This window comes from Lytechinus pictus, chromosome 17, assembly GCF_037042905.1.
Source record: "Lytechinus pictus isolate F3 Inbred chromosome 17, Lp3.0, whole genome shotgun sequence".
Lineage (NCBI taxonomy): Eukaryota > Metazoa > Echinodermata > Echinoidea > Temnopleuroida > Toxopneustidae > Lytechinus > Lytechinus pictus.
The window spans coordinates 21,842,432-21,863,967 of NC_087261.1; the positions used below are offsets into that span (position 1 = coordinate 21,842,432).

The window sequence follows — 21,536 nt, forward strand, 5'->3', positions numbered from 1 at the left end:
ACCCTCCAGGTGCAGAATATAGACCCACTGACTTCTTTTAGTATTATTATTATTATTATTATTACTTATTATTTGTACTGCGCTTTTCCCATTAGGCCCAAAGCGCTTACAATAGTAGAGGTCACAAGATAGACCACAATACTTTTGAGAGGCCAACTATTGTTCAAAATAAATACGGCGCCTATTAGATTGTATTGTGTTAATTCGGCAGGATCTGCGCCAGCATACACTCCATCCTTCTTGATCTAGTATGCCTAATACCTCGGTCACATTTGTTCTACGGCGGCCGTACGGCGAGTCGAAAACAGTCGTTTCAACAGTTTTTGTACCAGCTAAATATAGGTGGTTTGAATAAAAATGAATAAAACGGCTGTTTTCGACTCGCCGTACGGCCGCCGGAGAGCAAATGTGACCGAGGCATTACCATTTCCTGAACGTTTATTGATTTTTTTTTTGTGTAAAAGTATTTAAATTTGCAAGCTATACAGAATACAGCTATACGATTAAGAGGTGAAGTACAAAGTTGGAAGGGAAACTAGGCCAAAGAGGCTTTCGTATTACAAACTTTACGTCGGTAAATTATGTTTACCTTAGACACTGGGAATCTAATTTGCAATAATTTGACACACACATATTGCAGATAAATTCAGATATTTGATAGGAAGAAGAAATCAACGGCAATATGCACTACTGTATAAGTCAAACGTGAAGGTTAAAAAAATAAGTATAGAAAAGGTTTAGAAAAATTCAAAGGAAGAAATGAAGTTGGATGAAAAAAAAGAAGCTATTAAAATTAAGTTGACAAAATTAAATATTGTGAGTAGAACTGAAAAATTGAAAGAAATAATTAAGCCTTCCCCAACCGCCGAACGGTTTTGAAGGGGATCACCATGCATAAAATCATGGTACTTTTTACGTTTTGTACGCTATTTGGAGGAAAAAGAGTGTGGAGGCTTCAGCCCAGACCCCCTTCGGTTCTGTGTCTGCTGGATGGTAATCAAGAACACTTGGTCACTTAGTACTCTAGATCACAGGGGAAATTGATAAGAGAATAAAGACGGATCCCAGGTAAAAAGATAATATAGGTTTTCATGTCCAATTTCATGTCAGAGTCACTTAAATGTGTTAATTTGCATTTTAATTCACGCGATATTTTTTCCCCGGAGACATCGGTCATTCAAATTTTAGAATGGGATTCATTAAAATACGCTATAATTCCTTTATAAACATTCAACTCAATTCATGGTCAAGACTACCTCAAATTTGATAATTTTTATACTAAATTGTTAAGTGCTTTTGATTTCGTTTGAAAGTAAAGATGTTTGTAATGGTCTTACAAAGTAACGAAAATACTTTTTGTTCTAAATTTCGGGCAATGAAATTCAAGAATTGTGCATTTAATCAACAATGACCGATATGACTGCTTGAGCATCCAATTTAATTTTTAAAAGTTCAAATTAATGATATTTTATTCATTTGTTTTGCACGACATCTGTATTATGTGTGAATATATAAGTTTCTAGCATGTTAATGTTTAAACATAATGTATAATAAGAGTAAAATTGTTGTGCACTTTGGCTAAATTAGATATAGGCCTATGTTTAACTCAAATATGAATTTCAACGATGCCCTTGTCCATTTTCCCACAAAAACGCTTGCATTTTATGAGTTTATTATTTTTTGTCACAGTATAGCGTTTCAATGTAGATATTTAAATGCCATCATTTTGGGACCCAGGTATGATTTATATTGCATCTTTTGCAAAGGGTTTTGCATTTCGTTTACAAAGAAGTTAAGGACAATTCCATATTTTTCCTTTTCACCCGACAATGCTGACTGTGTGGGCTCAGTGTGATGAAAAAAAATCTTACCCGCGCCTGAACATTTACTTTTAGAAAGTCAGTGTCTTAACGGTATATTCTTCAAAATAAAGCAACTCGTTCTATTTAAAAAAATCAAATCTAAATCTAATTGAACTTTGTCACTACTGAAACCTGAAACGAAAAACTATAAAAAGAAATTGTGAAAGCGTAACTTTGGAAAATGTACCCCCAATGGACTAGGCACACCGATACAAGGACACAATGATATTCAGATCAGTGACTAGAGATCGGACGTTCAATAGTTTGCCTAAAACGCCGATATCGTGAACATAGAGGGCGCTAATGCAAAAACATATTATCGGAGAGCCAACCGAAGCATGTCAGAAGAAAAGATAAAAGCGAACGCTTCCGTTTTCGCTGCAAAAGGGCACGCTGGCGTCTTGAATGGAAAGAGCACTGACCCGTAGGAAAGAAAAATGGACAATGGCACGCTCAGTGGGTTCGCCGTAGAATATAAAGGTAAAGACGCACGCACACTTTTGACAACACGCCTAAAAGAAATGTCCAATGCTGATGCGCGCTTTTGTCACAGTGCGCGAAATCGACTCCTATTGCCATGGTTAAGAATGTTATTTCATTCACAAGTCCATTGTTTGAAGAGTTGACTTATTAATTCAAAGCAGTGGACTCATGAATAAAATAGCATGGATAACCACGGCAGCGGGCGTCAATTTGGTGCACTGTTACAAAAGTATGCATCAGCATTCGACATTGTTAATTTGCGCCGTAAATACGCGTAATTCATACAGGAATCTGCATATCATGGGTTCAAAAAATGGTTTTAAAAACCACCTTTGTGAATTCGGGCCAATTATCAAAACCATGGTTTAGATAAACCTGGGTTAACTTAGACCACACTTTTATGGAGTGCCAGTTGTCAACTTATTCACCAATTCTAAACTATTCTTACCCTGCTGCAAAAAGTTGGTAAGATAAATTAAGTCTTGAAATGGGAATAATAGAATAATACAAAAATAAAGTGAATTTAACCCTAAAAGGACTGGGCTGTTTAAGATGTATTGAGGACTGGGGGCCAACATGCCCCCCTCCCCCTTCTGATCTTGGCCGCCGTTCGCGATCGTGCCGAACTTTGGCATGCAGATTATTTACCAATAAACTATATGCCAGTATAAAAAAAATCTGAAAATAATTCTTTATCTATAATGAATAAAATATACACATTTATTCGTGAAAAACAGTATTTGCATAATTAACACCCAATTTCACTTTAAATTTTTTTTTTCCAGATGTCATCTTTGTAATCGAATTTAAAGGTTTCAACAACAAAAATTGTGAAAGCTATTTTTTTCATTAAGTATTTTCTTTTTGCTTTTTAATTTCTTATATATTTCTTTGTTGTTATCTTTTGTCTTTCATTGTTCTTTTCGATGGAAATTATTACAGCTTTAACTAAATTAAACCTTAACTAAGCAGTCCAATCAGAACAAAAAATAATCACCCTTTTATGAATTTCATCTCCCATAGATTTTGTACACAAAATATAAAAATTTTAGGCATGACATTGTCTTGTAAAAAGTCACGTGGCGCCGCGATGCTATACCCGTATGTCGTGAATTGGTCTCAAAAGTTGCGCGAGACTTAAACAAATTCATGAAAATTTTGCGGCGCTACATTTTGGCGTTTCCGAAATATCGCGCAAATCATTGAAGGGGGACATCATAATTATTAGAATACCACCAAAGGGTTTAGTCATGATATTGACAATTACAAAAACGTTATTTTCGACTCACCAATAACAACCCTGTCTGCGCCAGTCAAGTTCAGCCCTATCCCTCCCACTTTAGTAGTCAGGAGGAATAGATTATAAGAATTATCCTGCTGGAAGTCTTGGATGATCGCTTCCCTCTCAATCATATCATGGATGGAGCCGTCCAACCGCTTCCATCGGAATCGCTACAAGACAAATACCACGTAAGAATATTAAACAAGGACTACTACCGACACTCCGTATATCCCTAGACCATCCCAGAATATCTTCTTGGTGAGGATGTCAGAAACTCTAAAGGCATAGGAGCACTCAAACTCAAACTAGAAAGTCTGGATATCGACACCCTTCACTCAAAAGAACATTATCGAAATTAGCCGTGTTTAGCGATTGACCCCCCTAAACCATGCAGGCTTAGTCCTACAGGATCGCTGGAATAAACTAAACTAAATTAACCAAACATACGCGACAACCAAAGACTGTTGATTGTACGTTACGACAAATACAGATACAAAAAGAAAACAAAGAAATATTTAGATGCACTCTTATACATGTAGCTCCCAACCCTGACAGCCAAGAAATAGGAACAAATTACTAAGAAATTTCCACAAAATAGGATCATTTTAATATTTCCTTTAAAATAATACAGAAAAATAATTACAGAAAACAGAACCACCTACCGCCCAAAATATATATATTCCTTTTTCATATAAAAGCTAGGCAGGTATGCACTTTAGCAGCCAATATCACCCCCTAAACTTTTCAAAATTTCTTGGGGGAAATAAAATTCTTCATACTAGTTCCCAAATCTGCCTCAACCCTCCCCCCCCAAAAAAAAAAAATCCTGTCTTCCCTTACATGTGTGTGACATTGCATATTACTATAACTAAATTTCTAGCACCTAAATAGACCTTACAAATTGCCTGTGCCTGGTAGGAGAAAAACGAGGTTTAATCCCAGTGGCCGCTGTCTCTCATCCCAATATAAGTGATCATTCAGGGTGCAGATAGACCACTATACCAGGGTTTTCCCCTATTCTTTCCATGCAAGATCATCTATAAAAAGGATTCCAATAGATTTGCTCCACTATAAATTCCAGACACTAGTTGAATGACTCCCTTCATTCAACACTGGATTTAAACTATACCTACCCTAAACCTAACACAAAACCCTATTGCATCCCTGACCCTAACCCTACATTTTATACAAGGAAAGTCTGGAGCAATCGTCGATGGAGCAACTGTCATATCACCATAAAAATGGCTGTCCATAATTACCCTTGTTCGTAGAATCTTCTCAATCATATTCAACATCTTGAGTGATCTGCTGAAAACAAGACACCGATGTCCTTCTTCTCTTAGATTCTCCAGAAGCTTGAAGAGGAAAACCAGCTTCCCTGACTCTTGTATAAGTACCTCCTCGCTCACCCCAGTGATGTCGTTAGCTGCACTTTCCATCTCGGACGCTGCCTCTTGCGAGCCATCGCTTTGTATCAAATATGAAACATAGATTGTAAACAAATATTCTTATATTATTGAATGGTTTATTTCAAATTTACACTAAAACAGCTGCTGCAGCCAAAAGAATGAATTGGATTCATTTAACAACATGATATATACAGACATATTAAAATACAAAATGAAATGGTTATAAAAAAATAATTATACATATATCAAATCAATGGAAATACCCAGCGAATGACAAGGAAAGCTCAGAGGTAGGTGAAGTAACTAGAACATGTTAGAAAGAAAGACAAAGTGAAATAAGAGGAAAGGATCGAGAATGCAGTGCACCAATTCAAAGAGGTTGGGTATGCGCTCAAACACAGAGATTGGCATTCAAAAATTTCACTGCAATTTTTAGTTGTTGTGACAAGAAACAATGAATACAACAATGAAATCTGTAAATCATTTATCCATTGTGCAATCTTTTACAGATATTTTGACACCTTTCATGAACATTGGCAAAATCACAATTCACTACGATTGCAAGTATTTGCTGCTCAGTGAGATAGCTCCTGAAAGACGATATGAATCATATATTATCTATTCATAAGTTCAATGAGGAGTATTTAAATATGATCACAATAGGGCTTAAAAAATAATCAACCTTTCTCTACGTCAATTCAATTTTAATTCAATTCAAAATTTATTTCAATCATAAAAAAATTGAGTGTTGTGACTTTTAATAAAAAAGGGCACAAATGATTTCAGGAGGACTCCATATGCAATGGCCGTGTAATATTATTACTTTAGGGAACATGGGGGCATATGATATTGAATATTTGCAGGCTATTATCTGTTTTTCTGGGATGGGTTTTTCAAGCGCCCGATCAAGGTAGCCGTGCTAAAGCCGGGGCAATAATAACATTATAATGTTTCAGCAGGGCCCGCTGGGAGAACAGTTTTCGGAACTTACGTGGCTTCCCTTGGTAAAATATGACGCTATTATTACAATTATTATTATTAGGGGAGGGGGTGCTACAAAAAATATGTAACGGTTTAATACAGGTATAACAGGTATTTATACTAAGACTGTAAGAGATCACAGGTCCGAGAATTGAATTAGTCAACCCTTTACATGTTTTCCATAGGTGACCTATCATCCCAAAACCACCAATAAGTCGCCATGTATGGTTCTCTATCAATAGCCAAAATAGTAATTTAGTCTCCAAAATCCAAACAAAAAAATAGCTTATCTGAAAGAGCATTTCTTCTTCTTCATACTGTGAAAATTTGAAGTCTGAAGTTGACCAAAAGAAAAAATCTTGGACACTGCTTTTTCAGACTACTTGGAAGTTTCACTGAGATTACACAGTATACACATGTCATGCTTGAGTGAACCTCAAACTTCAAAAAAAAAATCTCCTTATTTTTTAAGTTCTTGCTGAATTTCCTCTGCATTCAATCAAGTACTTGTAATGGTTATTATTGGTCAATTTTAACATATCATATATCATTTTAAAGCTTAGGAAATGAATTTTCAAGCTCAATAAAAATCTAAATATTCATTTTGGACGACGTATTGTTGGTTTTTGGATGGCAGGTCACATATACTCCAGCCTGCACAGTCTCCATTAGGTTATAGTAAAAAGCAATGATTAATCTCTTTTGGCGGAATCTGGGACTAGTCTGAATACATTAATTTCCCCAAGAACAAGGTTTTCAGAGACCTACCTCGGAGCTGGAATGAGTCCGAGCATGCGACAGGCTCTCTTAGATAGCAGGCGAGGGTGGTCACACAGTGCTTTGAGAATCATCAGCTCCACAAAGATATATCTCTTGTCATTTTCTTTCATAACCTTTTGCAGAAAAATCCAACAACAATATCATGAATTACTTTCTATATGAAGCATTCAAGCAACGTAGAAAAAGGTATATTAAACACTACCCCACAATCCATTCCCCGCCCCCTGAAAGCCGAGTGAGTAAAATTGATATTGCCTGCATCCACATTTGTTAAGACTACTGTACTAAATTACAGGGCAACATTCTGCTACATGACATGTATCAGGGTGCATTAATGAAATAGTGCAATTAACCTCACGTTAATGTCAGAATTGCAGTTGCTTTTCCTACCCCAATGAACAAACTTCTGAGGATTAAATGACAAAAAAAATATAAGTAGGAATCCTGCTTTAAGTCTCAGTATACTAGGACACGGAATGCCTCGGAAGCGTTTCATCATTATTTGCCTTCCAAAAAGTTGTGAGATCTGACAACTTTCCTTGGTCATTGTGACGCACCCGAGTCCTGATTGAGACTAATGATTAAAAGGTATTCGTGGCTAGAGATCTGAAACACAAGCATGGCCTCCCTGTCTCCAAATATGTGTCATCTATTGTGATGGTTTGGGGATGACGATGGATTTGGAGAGATTGAGAATGTTGTATAGTGCGATTCAGAGATGTCTATGGCAATGTAACAAAATTTGGGGCTTGTCCAAGAGTCGGAAAGCAAGCCAGTTTTCTTGTCAAGGTAGTTCGTTTTCGTATTCCGTATATCGGTTGTATACTGATGTTTCGCAGAGCAAAGATATTTTAGTTTAAATTCATGTGACAGAAAATTTTAATGAACATTTGCTTTAACCTTTAATTTGAGGGCACCATAACGGACATGTGCAGTCAGTGAAAGTTTTGTTTACCGTTTTCGCTTTTTCGCCATGTTTAGTCCTTGAGAACGTTACTCGAGCAGGCTACGGAAGATTGCGGAGCTGAAATATGGACGCTAATTCGTCTGTTTTGCTACAAACAAGAATTTTTCTGAATGAAGACTTTTAGTTCTGCCACAGAAGTAAGTGATGAAGAAAGAAAGACATTAGAACTCATAATTTAAACTGAGCATACATGTATATAGGCCCAAGTCAGGAAACCCGAATGAACTCAGTTAACATGGTTAACCTCATTTGCATAGTAATGTAAATCATTTCAGCGTGTGCTAGTATCGCCACGCCCAGTCATGTTCATGTTCAAGTGGAAAAGTTATGGACAAATGAGTAGTGAAATCAGTGTTGCATATGAAAATTATGATTGTTTGGTTCATATTCCAACAGTTGTTTTGGGGATGAATTTATGTGGAAAAAAGGTACCAAATTTGAAAGACATTTTGAAAAGGTAAAGACGAGGGTTTGTTATGCTCATGATACATCTAAATGTTGATGCTATGTTAACAACATTAACAGAATTGCCAAGTCAGTAGCTAAGTTTGTCAGATATTAATATCATTAAAATTGAAATGCACTAGAGTGTGCACTAGGTTGTTTTGGAGTGCAACCGCTTTCATTTATGTCCAAAGAAAAGTTTGGTTTGAGATAAACAAGAAAATATGTTTGTCTTGCTAAATTCATGGCAGGGACCAGGGTAATTTAGAAATTCTATTCACTTTACAGATCATTTACCAGGTTTATGATCTAGTGGTTTGCATTGAGATTTTACCTGGCAGTTCTGGAGTAGATATTAATTAAGGAGGTATTAATTTATCAAGTGTAGAAGTTGAAAATGGTTTATTTAGTGCTGTAATTTACACATAATTTTAGGTTAAAATGAAAGTCAATTTTGCACTGCAAAAGAAGTATTGTTGACATGGTCACATGAAATTTATCTCAACTAATCTGTGATTAGAAACATAACTTATAATTGCTACAAATCAAGCAATTTTTATAATTATTTGATAGTTATTTTGAGATATGAATTAACCCAAGAACAGAGCACTCGAGCCTCAGTTGCTCATATATTTTAATTCAGTGTCAAGATCAGCTGAAGTTTAAAGAGTAAAATAATTGAAGTAAATTCAACTTTGAAGTTAAGTTATGTATATGCAAATTTATTTCAAAGCACATGCAATTTCAATTTGCTGAGAGTCATATTGAGATGAAATCATTCAGAATTTATTTTGGCCTTATGCAATTGAAAGGTTAATATTTCTTAGAGGTGCAAGTGAAAGTATATGAGTGTTTCTACTTATATTCAACAGTCCATTTGATTGAAAACTCAACAGCATTAAAGCCTGATTGAGTTACTTTGGTATTTGTAAGTCGATGCCATTTTCTTATTTTGGATATTTGAGATAATTGGTCGAAGGAGATTATGCAATTGGAATCAAACATATTAAGGCTTAGATTGAGGTTAAGTACGTGAAAAGGTTTAAAGGCAATACAAATCTGTTCTGTCAAGAATTATTTAATACAAGCATTCCAGTTAATGCATGGAGATTTATGATTTATTCTTTTCTGTTTTGCAGATCGAATAATAAAGCTTTCAATTTCTTGAATCGATGTCCCTTTCGTCAACAAATCAACTATTATGCAATAATATTATACTAGTATTATGGGTGCATGTGTGTATGCACGTTTTGTGTTTGTAGCGTTTTGTGTAGGCGACGGGTCACGCTCAAATTTTATTGGATCAAGCCTTTGTTCAAGGCCGGTGAATTTTTGGTATTTTATTCTCTGCTAGGTTTTTCTTTGCATATGTACTTGACGACTGCATGTTTTGGATTAGTCTGTCTTGTGTACTAGCTGTTGCGCTGGTTTTGTCTCCTCAGTTGAGTTTGGTATATATTTAAGGACTGATTGTTTGTTTTTTTGGCCTAGGCATATTTCTATCTCAATGGCTGAGGATAGAGTGCAATGTTTTGTTGATGGTCCCACACCAGAGTGCCAAATTTGTAACTACGGCGACAGTCAGAGGAAATATACTTTGTCGGGTAAAACATCAGACAAATCCTTTAGCAAAATGCTTCCCTGGGGCCCGTTGCATAAAAGTGACCATTATGGTATCTTTGCCATCCAATGGCAACTATCATGGAATCCTTGACTGTGATTGGCTGTTGAGCATTGTTACCATGGTAGTTACCATTGGATGGCAATTTAATGTTATGTTTAATGGTATTTTTATACATGCAACGGGGCCCTGGTTGGCACGTAGCAGCTGCTGAAAAGGAATTCTTTTCTGCACTCCAGATACTAAAACTCTCCAAAGCACACAAACCTCTTTGAAGAAATCAAGGTTGACATACTGGTTGTAGAAAAAGACCTGTGTTGGAGAAGGTGGAAGCCACATCACCAAGTCATTCTTGTGGGCCAAAGACCTGGCTTCGTTCCTGAAAAAAAGAGGGACAAAAACATCACTAAATGTTTCGGAAGGTGATACCTACATCAGCAGAATTTTTAAGACTATGATCATGGGTTAAAAACTATTTCTTATTGGCTAAAAGTAGTTGCAATAGCCAACAGGTAGTTGTAAAATTATCAAGCATTTACATCCATGATAAAGGGTATCAAGGATTCTACTAGGTCTCCTTAAAAGGTCTGAAATAGTTTAGGGGTCTTGGGGTGAATCCCATGGCCCTGGGAAGCAGGGGTGCTGGATCATCAGCTAAGATCTGTCTAGAGGGAGCTGTGTGTGTTTAACACTATAAAATTGGAGCAAACAGACCAACACTTTATGTGATCTCACATTGACTGTGTAATAAATAACTAGTCGTTAAAAATATACATTTTGAGATAACCATCAATAATACATAGAATGAATGAGCCCATTATTTTATTCATACAGAGAAGTGGAGCGTTGTGGCCCAGTGGATTAGTCTTCGGACTTTGAAACAGAGGGTCGTGGGTTCGAATCCCAGCCATGGCGTAATTTCCTTCGGCAAGAAATTTATCCACATTGTGCTGCACTCGACCCAGGTGAGGTAAATGGGTACCCGGCAGGATTAATTCCTTGAATGCTTGAGCGCCTAGGCAGCCCAGCTAAAGCCGGGGTAATAATAGCAGGGCCCGCTGGGAGAACAGTTTTCGGAACTGAAGCGGCTACCCTGGGTAAATATACCGCTATTATTATTATTATTATTATTATAAATTAAAAAGTACTTGTTTGTCTACAAGGTGGCATAACTAGAGATGCTCGGCGGGTCGCGCGGCCGAGCACATGTATCCCCCGAACCCACCGCGTCATCTGTCATTGTGATATTTGACAAATAAATACAATTGTCATGGCGACATTGACCCTGCCCACGTTTTGCCTGTGGGTACCAAATTTGATGACAATAACATGACGTAGAAGCGTGACTCTGCAGAGCCTAAAGTATTGTCCAGTATCACCTGTCGGGGAATAGAGTAATCTGGATATATATTGTAAACCTAACCCTAAGACCCCCACCAAAAATGATAGGCATCTTTGCTTTACCTTCTAATATTGCTTCTGTGTGCCAACTGTTATGACCATCTGGTAAAAAAGCAGAAGTTACAGGTCTTACCAAATCTTGCACAAAAATATGGTTACCATGGCAACCATGTCTCCACTCACTCAAAAATTAGCTTTACCATAATGGACCTTCATGAAAAATTTGAAGATAAATAAAGAAGAAATGCAGCCAGTAGAGCACTCACAAGGAAATATCTGCTATTTCCACAACAACTCTTGTTACCATGGCAATGATGTCTCCACCCACACCAAAATCAATAGGCGGCTTTGCTTTACCATAATGGACCTTCATGCCACACTTGAAGATGATCGGAGAAGAAATGCAGCTGGTAGAGCGCTCACAAGGACATATCTGCTATTTTCTCAAAAACTCTAGTTACCATGGCAACGAAGTCTCCACCCACACCAAAATCAATGTACGGCTTTGCTTTACCATAATGGACCTTCATGCCACACTTGAAGATGATCGGAGAAGAAATGTAGCTGGTACATTGTAGAGCGCTCACATGGACATATCTGCTATTTCCTCAAAAACTCTAGTAACCATGGCAACGAAATCTCCGCCCACACCAAAATAAATATGCCGCTTTGCTTTACGATAATGGACCTTCATGCCACATTTGAAGATGATCGGAGAAGAAATACAGCTGGTAGAACGCTCACAATTTCCACAAAAACTCGTTACCATGGCAATGATGTCTCCACCCACGCCAAAATCAATAGGCGGCTTTGCCTTACCATAATGGACCTTCATGCCACATTTGAAGATGATCAGAGAAGAAATGCAGCTGGTAGAGCACTCACAAGGACATCTCTGCTATTTCCACAAAAACTCGTTACCATGGCAACGATGTCTCCGCCCACACCAAAATCAATAGGTCGCTTAGCGTAACCATGATGGACCTTCATGACACATTTGAAGATGATCGGAGAAGAAATGCAGCCTGTAGAGCACTCACAAGGATATCTCTCCTATTTCCACAAAAACTTATTACCATGGCAATGATGTATCTGCCCACACCAAAATCAATAGGCGGCTTTGCTTTACCATAATGGACCTTTATGCCACATTTAAAGATGATCGGAGAAAAAATGCAGCTGGTAGAACGCTCACAAGGATATCTAGGCTATTTCCACAAAAACTTGTTACCATGGCAATGATGTCTCCACCAAAGCCAAAATCAATAGGTCGCTTAGCTTAACCATAATAGACCTTTATGCCACATTTGAAGATGATCGGAGAAGAAATGCAGCTTGTAGAGCGCTCACAAGGCAAGGACATCTCTGCTATTTCCAAAAAAATTTGTTACCATGGCAATGATGTCTCCACCCACACCAAAATCAATAGGTCGCTTAGCGTAACCATAATGGACCTTCATGCCACATTTGAAGATGATCGGAGAAGAAATGCAGCCTGTAGAGCACTCACAAGGATATCTCTCCTATTTCCACAAAAAACTTGTTACCATGGCAATGATGTATCTGCCCACACCAAAATCAATAGGCGACTTTGCTTTACCATCATGGACCTTTATGCCACATTTGAAGATGATCGGAGAATAAATGCAGCTGGTAGGGCGCTCACAAGGACATCTCTGCTATTTCCACAAAAAAACTATTGTTACCATGGCAATGATTCTCCGCCCACACCAAAATCGATAGGTGGTCTTGCTATACCATACTCAACCTTCATGCCAAATTTGAAGATGATCGGAGAAGAAATGCAGCTGATATAGCGCTCACAAGTAAATCTCTGCGGCGGTGCGACGAGGCCAAATGCATAGTATCCTCCGAACTCTGTTCGGGGGATACAATTAGTCTGGTATGGATGTCTTGAGTGTTGAATTAATGCTTTTATCATTCAAGTGGGCCTGAGACTGCACTGCTCAGGATGTTGCAATATGCAGGCCTGATGTAGGAAGACGACTTGAGGTGGAGCTATTAACATTGAGCTATTAACCCTATCTAGACCGCGCCGCTTGCTGACTTTTTACTTTAAAGATCCAGACCGGACCCGAAAATGAAATTGATAAATTATATACCAATCGAAAGCTTATAAGCTACTAAATACAGCAAGGTATGCTTCATGCATTTTCACCGCTTCCCAGCTAAGTATTTTGCTTAAGAATATTCCAATTATCGGGCTTCGGACCCCGCTTAGAAAATAGGCTTTATTGTGCTTTTCACCTGCCTCGAGACCGTGACGTCACGTTGTGTAAGAAGCGTCGTGATTCCATAGGTTTGTACACAGAAAAACTGGGTGATTTGTTTGCTTTCCAGATAACGCATTTCATTCTCTTCACTTCTATCACAGAGGGATATCACATATATTTTTACCCAAAAGCTTGAATGTATGAAATCTACAGTTTTGAACTAGTTTTTGCCATATTTTATTTCCTTCTTATTTGGCGCAGATTTCAATTCTATCTGCATTTAGATTATGTATAACAACTTTTCCTGACATAGCAATTTAGGCCCAATAAGAGCCAAACAAAGAAATCACAAAAAAAGTAATGAATAGTTGTAGGTTTACAACAATTTGAACAGTGAATAATTTTGAGTGCCATTTTTATCTGAAAACGAAAAAAAAATGGATTCATAACATGGAAATGGAAAAAAATACCCAATGCTTTTGTACACAAACCTATGAAATCACAACCCTCCTGACACAACGTGACGTCATCATTTCCAGGCGACGTGGGGGTGCTCAATCGAAGCGTACTTTGGAGGAGCAGTTTCTTTGATTTTGATTTAATATTTTTAACTATTGGAAGGAGATATATGTAATATTTTTGGTTTATTTGTATTGTATAAATCATTACCTTTATTTTGATATATGATTGTTTTTACACCGGTCAGGGTCTTTAAGGTGTTGTGCATCTTTTGAGACCAATTTTACGAAGCCTGGGTACGCGGTTCCGAAATTACGCAACCAATTTGTACTTGACCAAAAATCGCTCGAAAACATTATTTCGTGTACAAAGTCAATGCAAATTGTGTTTTCAACAAAAAATCATAAATGTATGAATATTTTTAGTTTTGCTGGTCTAAATAAAATTATTTTATGCTGTTTATGATCTCAAAAGAGTCCCCGACAAAGTTCATTTAAAACAAGTGGAGCGCCTCTGGCAGTCTCACCTGCATCACGCGATTCAATATAGCAGCAGTGCTGACTTTGAAAACTACTATAAAATAATTATTTACAAAAAGCACACTTCATATAAAAATACAATACTTAATTCACAATAAATGACATTTGACCTTGATCATGCGACCTATGAGTTGTCAGTGGTACTTGATTACCCCTATATTCACATTTTATAAACTATATCTATAAACTGTGAAAATTATGACACCAATTTCATAACTACCTCCAAAATGAACAAAGTTCAATGACCTTAAATGACCTTTGACTTTGGTCATGTGACCTGAAACTCGCATAAGATGTTCAGTGATACTTGATTACTCTTATGTCCAAGTTTTAGGAACTATAGATTAATAATTTTTTAGAGTTATGATAATTATTCAACAAATACCAACAACATGGCCAAAGTCCATTGACCTTTCACCTTGGTCATGTGATCTGAAACTAGCATAGCACAGGATGTTCAGTGATACTTGATTACTCTTATGTCCAAGTTTCATGAATCAGATCCATAAACATTCAGGTTATGATGGTAATTCAACAGATTCCCCCAACTTGGCCAAAGTTCATTGACCCTAAATGACCTTTGAGCTTGGTCATGTGACTTGAAACTCAGGCAGGATGTTCAGTAATACTTGATTAACCTTATGTCCCAGGTTCATGAACTAGGTGTCTAGGTCCATATATTTGTTAAGTTGTGCTGTCATTTCAAAAACTTAACCTTCGGTAAAGATTTGGTGCTGACGTCGCCGCCGTCGGAAAAGCGGCGCCTATAGTCTCACTCTGCTATGCAGGTGAGTCAAACAGAATGAAAGACCAACAAATAAATGAGAGTTTGCAAAAAAATATATAATACATAATAGATTTTTCTGATGTTGCAATTGTTTTCATGTAAATTCAATAAGAACACCACAAAGAGTTTCTGTGCCAAAAATTAGAATATCTGGAGCTTTAATTTGGGAGTTAGAGGAAAAGGAGATGATTTTGCATACTAATTACGCATTAATTAGCATAATCACTTAATAACAATTTGCATGAAATAATTTACTATACAACTTTGTAGATTATGTCCCTGGGTGCCAATTTTCAGCACGATATCACGTGATCAACGGCCAAGATCTAAAGGGGGCCTCCGAGCCCCACCCCCCCCCCCCCGGCAATATGATCTCTTAAATAGATAGGATTAAGGCTGCTGGTTTGTTTCTGTTTTTTGTTCTATATTGCAACTTACAATGGGGGATGCGAGTCCATTCTCCGATAGGAACAGCCTGGTAAGGCATCCTCCTCCTGTTTTCTCTCATTCTTCAGTGTTCCTTCGTTCTCCTGCCCTCTCTCATTTTCTTCTTTCACTTCCTTCTTCTTCAAGACATCTGCCTTTCGTCGATGCAAGAAGTACGGGTCTGTTAGCCTCCGCAGACTCTTAGAGAGTGCATTACCCTTGGCCTTTATCGATTCTGGTGCTTCTTTTTTTCTTGACTGAAAAGATAAAAATGTTTGAGGTTTAATAGACCTAGCTTTTTCGTGTTTGGAATACCTTAAGCTCCACTTTGTCTAGGAGAAACTAAAATTGTTAAAAGATCATTCCTTAATCATTGAAAGTTCATCCAGTACATTTGAGTAAATTTTGTAACATACAATTACAAAGACACTGAATTTCCACTGAAAGAGTTTAACAAGGCACTAGAACCAAAGTCTGTGCCACATCTTTCTAGCAGCCATTACAGTAAGATTTTACTGCAATTCTTCCAAATTTCACTTACATCATAGACACGTGAAGTGAGATGGTCAGCATGCAACAGAGGAGTGACGTACCATCATAAACTAGAGGCGCGATAGCTCAGTCGGTAGAGCAGGGGTTTCGGCCCAGGGGGGGGGGGTACTCGACCAAAAAAGTAGTAGGTCTGTGCCGCGGGCGAGACAAAAAACGTGGGCCTTGGAGCGGGCTTATTGCAAAAAGGAGGGTCCTCGGAACGGGCTTCGGAACTACAAATGTTTGTGAAAACGGGGGTCCTTGGAACGGGTCGCCTGCGTGTGAGTGCGTATTCATCCCTATATGGAACGGGCATACATGTACGTGCATGCAGCTAGCCCGGTAGCCTCTTGTCGAGGCCATGTAGGCTGCTTTAAGCTTTCCGAGCGAACATTGCGAAGCAAGGGAGAGAGCGAAGCAGAGCGCCGCGAGACAGGGCCTCTTGACATCTGAGCCGAATTTCACCGACTTATGTTATTTTATTGTTTTTACCAATATATTGTGACGGCCTCTAATCCAACTTTCAGCTGACACGGTTTTCTTGTCAGGATGCCACCGTGCCTGACCGTCAGTTGCGTTCGTTTGGTCAAAGTATATGACCGTTGCTGATGGTTTATGGAAAAGACTGATTAACAACCATCACCAACCGTCGTCTCTGGTTTCTCCAGTCAGATCATCCGTCGATTGCAATCGATCACCTCTCTCGTCTCATTTCAGTCAATCGGACATCCGTCGACCATTCAATCACCAGCATTCGTTCCGTACACCAATCATTTGATCCTTTATAACACTCATAAGAACGTAGTCCAGAGTGTAGGTTCAATGCTTGATCTTTACCTTTAATTTCTCAAATATATATCATTGTACAGAGCAAAATGAGATACAAGAGATGAAGGGCAGCATTTGCACTACGGTAAAGGGCCGTAACACAGATCGTCCTTAATGGCAGTTGACTCCTCGTATTTATGCATTTTTTAACACTTCGATAAAACAGTTACTAAAGATGACTTCAACAACTACAATAACCTAATTAACTTTGCTAATCAACCAGCTTTCTCGAATAAAACAACTGGATAATGCTTAGGCAACTTTGCTAATAATGAATTAATCAAAAGGTTTCATGACAACTCCAACATGTTTATAAAATGTGCGATTTTGGCTAATTTTCGTTAAATCATAGAACGTCTACACATACGATTTCCATATAGTCTACGTTTACAGACCCTATAAGCTCTCTATGACATTAAATCGGAAACATAGTTCGTTACACGACTCCCTCCTCTCTCGAGCTTTGTCCCCAAGCTAATTAATAACAAACTGTCAACTACTAAACAGAAGGTAACGAAAAACTCCAAAACAACATAATTTCAACTTTAAGTTTCGAAACACAATAAAGACTTTGTCATATAGTTTCTTGTAACAGGTAATTCAGTACAACTTTTTTTTATACAATGCAAAGCAACACTGAAATTATGCATTGATTAAAGTCCACAAAAGTCAATATTTTTGACGTCCGGTATCCGTAAAAAGCTTGAAGATTGCAATTGAGTTCATTATCATGTATCCTTCAGAACTGGTAACTTAGTCCTGGTTAAAGTTGTAGGAAACTCATGTCACAAAATAATCCCGCAGGTATGTAGCAGGTCGTCTGTCACGGGAGGGATACCGTCTGGCTGAAGTTTCTTTTTCAGGTGTGGTTTCTCCTGTAGCAGTGGGTAATTGTTCATTAGTTGTACCCCCTGCTGTTGCTCCATCTGTTGCGTCTGCTGGACTGTTGTCTGGTGGCTCTCCAGGTACATCGTCATTGGGTGGAATGTCTCCTGAGGAGCTTTCCAAAGTGTGGTCGTCCGCCGAAGCTTCATGTGGTTCACCTGCAAGGGTATCATCTGCGGCATGGCTGCTGTCTGGTGGATCTCCAGGCACATCAACATCTGGCATAACGTCTTCTGGGGAACTTTCAGTATCATGGTCAGTTGTTAACGTGTCATCTTCTGGTCTATCAGATGCGTCTTCACCTGCTGGCGTCTGGTCTGGTGGGTCTCCAGGCACATCAACATCTGGCAGGATGTCTGCTGGGGAGTCGGTTGTGTCATGCCTGTTGGCACTACTTGGCGAACTTTGTCCTGATTCTTCATCCGCTGAATTCTCCGGGACCAAGTCTTCTCCAGCGGGTCTGAATTCCCAAGTGGGAAGCCTTACGCCTTGATAGGGCTTCAGCCTGTCAATGTGTACGACCAGTGGTTTAGACCTCCGTGACTGTTGAATCCTAACTGTGACATCTGACAGGCGAGTAACAACTAGGTAAGGGCCAAGCCATCGTGGTTGCAGTTTCGGGCAGCGGCCCTTTTCTCTGGTTTTCTTTCGTAGCCATACAAATTGTCCCACAGCATAAGGAGCTGTATGCACCTTCCTGTCGTAGAACGACTTCTGCCGACGACTCGCTGTCTTCAAGGATTCTCTTGCTACCTTGTGAGCTCTTTCTAGACGATTCCGGAGCCTGGCACTATAGTCTGTCTGGTCATCATATTCGGCGGTCTCGGGAGGAGGGAGATCCCAGTCCATAGGCATGGTTGTTTCTCGCCCTAACATTAACATGTTGGGTGTTTCACCGGTTGATCCTTGGGGGCAACTTCTATAAGCACATGTAGCGAAGGGGATGAATTGATCCAAATTCCTTTTTCCATCCATGTCCAGGAATGCCGCGATTGTATCCACCAGGGTACGGTTGTACCTTTCGACTAGCCCATCGGACTTGGGATTATAGGCAGTGGTTCTGGTTTTGGTGACTCCCAGGATCTTGCAGACTTCTGTGAAGACTTCAGACTCAGACACAAAGTTGCGCCCCTGGTCTGAATGGATATACCTAGGAACCCCAAACCGACATGTAAACTCTGTGACAAGTTTCTCTGCCACCGTCTCAGCTTTCTCATCGGGGATTGGGTATGCCTCCATCCATTTTGTGAAGTAATCCCCAACGACAAGAACATACTTGTTGCCATTGTCGGTCCTGGGTAGAGGGCCAAGGATGTCTAAAGCAATCCTCTCCATGGGTGAACCACTTATTCTTTGCTGCAAGGGGGCTCGTCTTGTTTGGCCATGTACTTTCCGTCTAGCACAGATGTCACATTCTCTTAGAGCAGAACGGAATTCCTCTTTCATTCCGACCCAGTAATACTTTAGTCTAGCCCTTCCCATTGACTTTTCCACGCCAAAATGACCTCCAGTTAAGGTTGCATGAGTCTCCTGGATGATGTCCTTGATCATGACTTTTGGGACGACCAACTGCCGGCGAATTGTTGCTCCATCCTCAGATTCCCAGCGTCGGTAGAGTACCCCATCGGTGACAACAAGTGCTTCCCAGTGTTCAAGGAGTCTTCTAGCTTTAACTGACCATGATGCACTTTCTTCCTCCAAAGGTTTGGTTGCTGATGTCTTTGCATTCAGCACAGGGCTGATATTCTCGTCTTCTCGTTGTAAGTCACCAATGTTTGTTGCTGGCTCGGGTGCAACCTCCCATGTAGCCATAATCTGTCCAACACAACCTTCATCCTCCCGGCAGCACTGCAAACAAGGTTTCCGGGAAAGACCATCAGCATTCGCATGACTCCGTCCCTGCCTATGTTGGATGTCAAAGTCGTACTCAGCTATAATCTCCATCCATCTAGCAAACTGGCCTCTTGGATCTTTAAAGTGAACCAGCCATTGCAGAGATCCATGGTCTGTTCTGATGGTGACATGTCGGCCATATAAGTATTGGCGGAACTGCCTCAGGAATACCACCACTGCCAAAAGCTCCTTCCTGGTGACACAGTAGTTCAGCTCTGTCTTGTGTAGAGTGCGACTAGCATAGGCAATCACCTTCTCGACACCTCCTTGCACTTGAGAAAGGACAGCCCCTATGCCCATGTCACTAGCATCGGTGTCCAAGGTGTAGCGCCCTTCTGCAGATGGAAAAGCAAGGATAGGTGGAGTAATCAGTCTCCGTTTCAGCTCTTCAAACGCTTCCTGACACTCTTTTGTCCACTCAAATTCTCGGTTCTTCTCCGTCAATTGATGTAATGGTTTTGCCACCATTGCAAATCCCTTCACAAATCGTCGATAGTAGGACATTAGTCCAATAAAGCTTCGGACTTCTTTAACGGACCGTGGAGTTGGCCAATTTCTGATGGCTTCTGTCTTTTCTGGGTCTGTTGTGACTCCATCTGCTGATACCACATGCCCCAGATAGACGACACTGGTCCGGAACAGATGACACTTTGACGGTTTTAGCTTCAATCCAGATTCCCTCAAACGTTGGAAGACAATTCTTAGTCTAGCTAGTTCCTCCTCAACCGTCTCCCCATACACGATGATGTCATCTAAGTAAACAAGCAACATCTTCCATGTCAACCCGGACAGTACTCTATCCATCAGCCGTTCAAAGGTGGCGGGCGCATTGCACAGTCCAAAGGGCATGACACGCCATCCATACAACCCACCATTGGCCATGAATGCTGACTTCAACTTGGCTTGTTCATCCAAATGGACTTGCCAATAACCACTGGCAAGATCTAGAGTTGAAAACCACTTGGCACCACTTAAGGAATCCAGGGTGTCGTCAATCCTGGGTAGGGGGTATGCGTCCTTCACTGTCACTTCGTTCAGTTGACGGTAATCTATACAGAACCGCTTGGTGCCATCCTTCTTGGTAACCAGAACAACATTAGAGGACCATGGACCTGACACCGGTTCGACCAGCCCTTTAGTCAGTAAGTCACCAAGTTGCCTGTCGATCTCTTCCCTCTGGCCTGCTGGATGTCGTCTTGCTGGCTGTTTTACCGGTCTTGCATCCCCTGTGTTGATCGAATGCTGTACCAGGCTGGTCTTCCCTAGGTCATTTGCACTTTGTGCAAAGATGTCTGCAAAATCCTGTAGCAATGCCACCACTTTTTCACGCTGGTGCTCAGGGAGTTGCTCTGTACTTCGTTGATACAGATTTTCTAGATGTTTTGGTACAGAGTTCGACATCTGGTCAGATTGGGGACAGCGGGCTTCCTCCATATCTTCTACTTCTTGAATTGAACTCAAACTTGCCACCATCATGCCCTTCTTGACAGTGGTTTGCCTTCTAGTTGAGTTGAAGATCCTTATTGGCAAAGTTTCTGCATCTGCTGGAACCACAGCCCTGGCTACTAGGAGGCCCTTCTTGCTCAATTCTGTCGAACTGGTAGGGGCTTCCAACAATCCGACCCCGCTAATGGTCATGGAGTTACATCCAGCCACTTCTCCTTTGAGAACAACCTCATGCCCGGCAGGGACGATACTGGTTTCGGAGGCCACGACTCTGCAGC

The 21,536-nt window shown here is 39.8% G+C and overlaps 1 protein-coding gene across 1 annotated transcript in view; it reads right to left on the minus strand.

The window, feature by feature from the left end:
- Nucleotides 1-455: 455 nt before the first annotated feature.
- The window catches only part of LOC135157187 (DNA excision repair protein ERCC-6-like), a 38,976-nt gene continuing 17,895 nt past the window's right edge, over nucleotides 456-21,536 (minus strand). Inside the window, exons 3-7 of the mRNA XM_064112062.1 lie at nucleotides 15,688-15,932; nucleotides 10,097-10,208; nucleotides 6,786-6,910; nucleotides 4,887-5,094; nucleotides 456-3,797 (exon numbers count right to left, since the gene is read on the minus strand). Of these exons, the coding sequence (XP_063968132.1) occupies nucleotides 3,609-3,797; nucleotides 4,887-5,094; nucleotides 6,786-6,910; nucleotides 10,097-10,208; nucleotides 15,688-15,932 (879 nt within the window). The 3' untranslated portion in view covers nucleotides 456-3,608. The remainder of the gene's footprint in view (nucleotides 3,798-4,886; nucleotides 5,095-6,785; nucleotides 6,911-10,096; nucleotides 10,209-15,687; nucleotides 15,933-21,536) is intronic.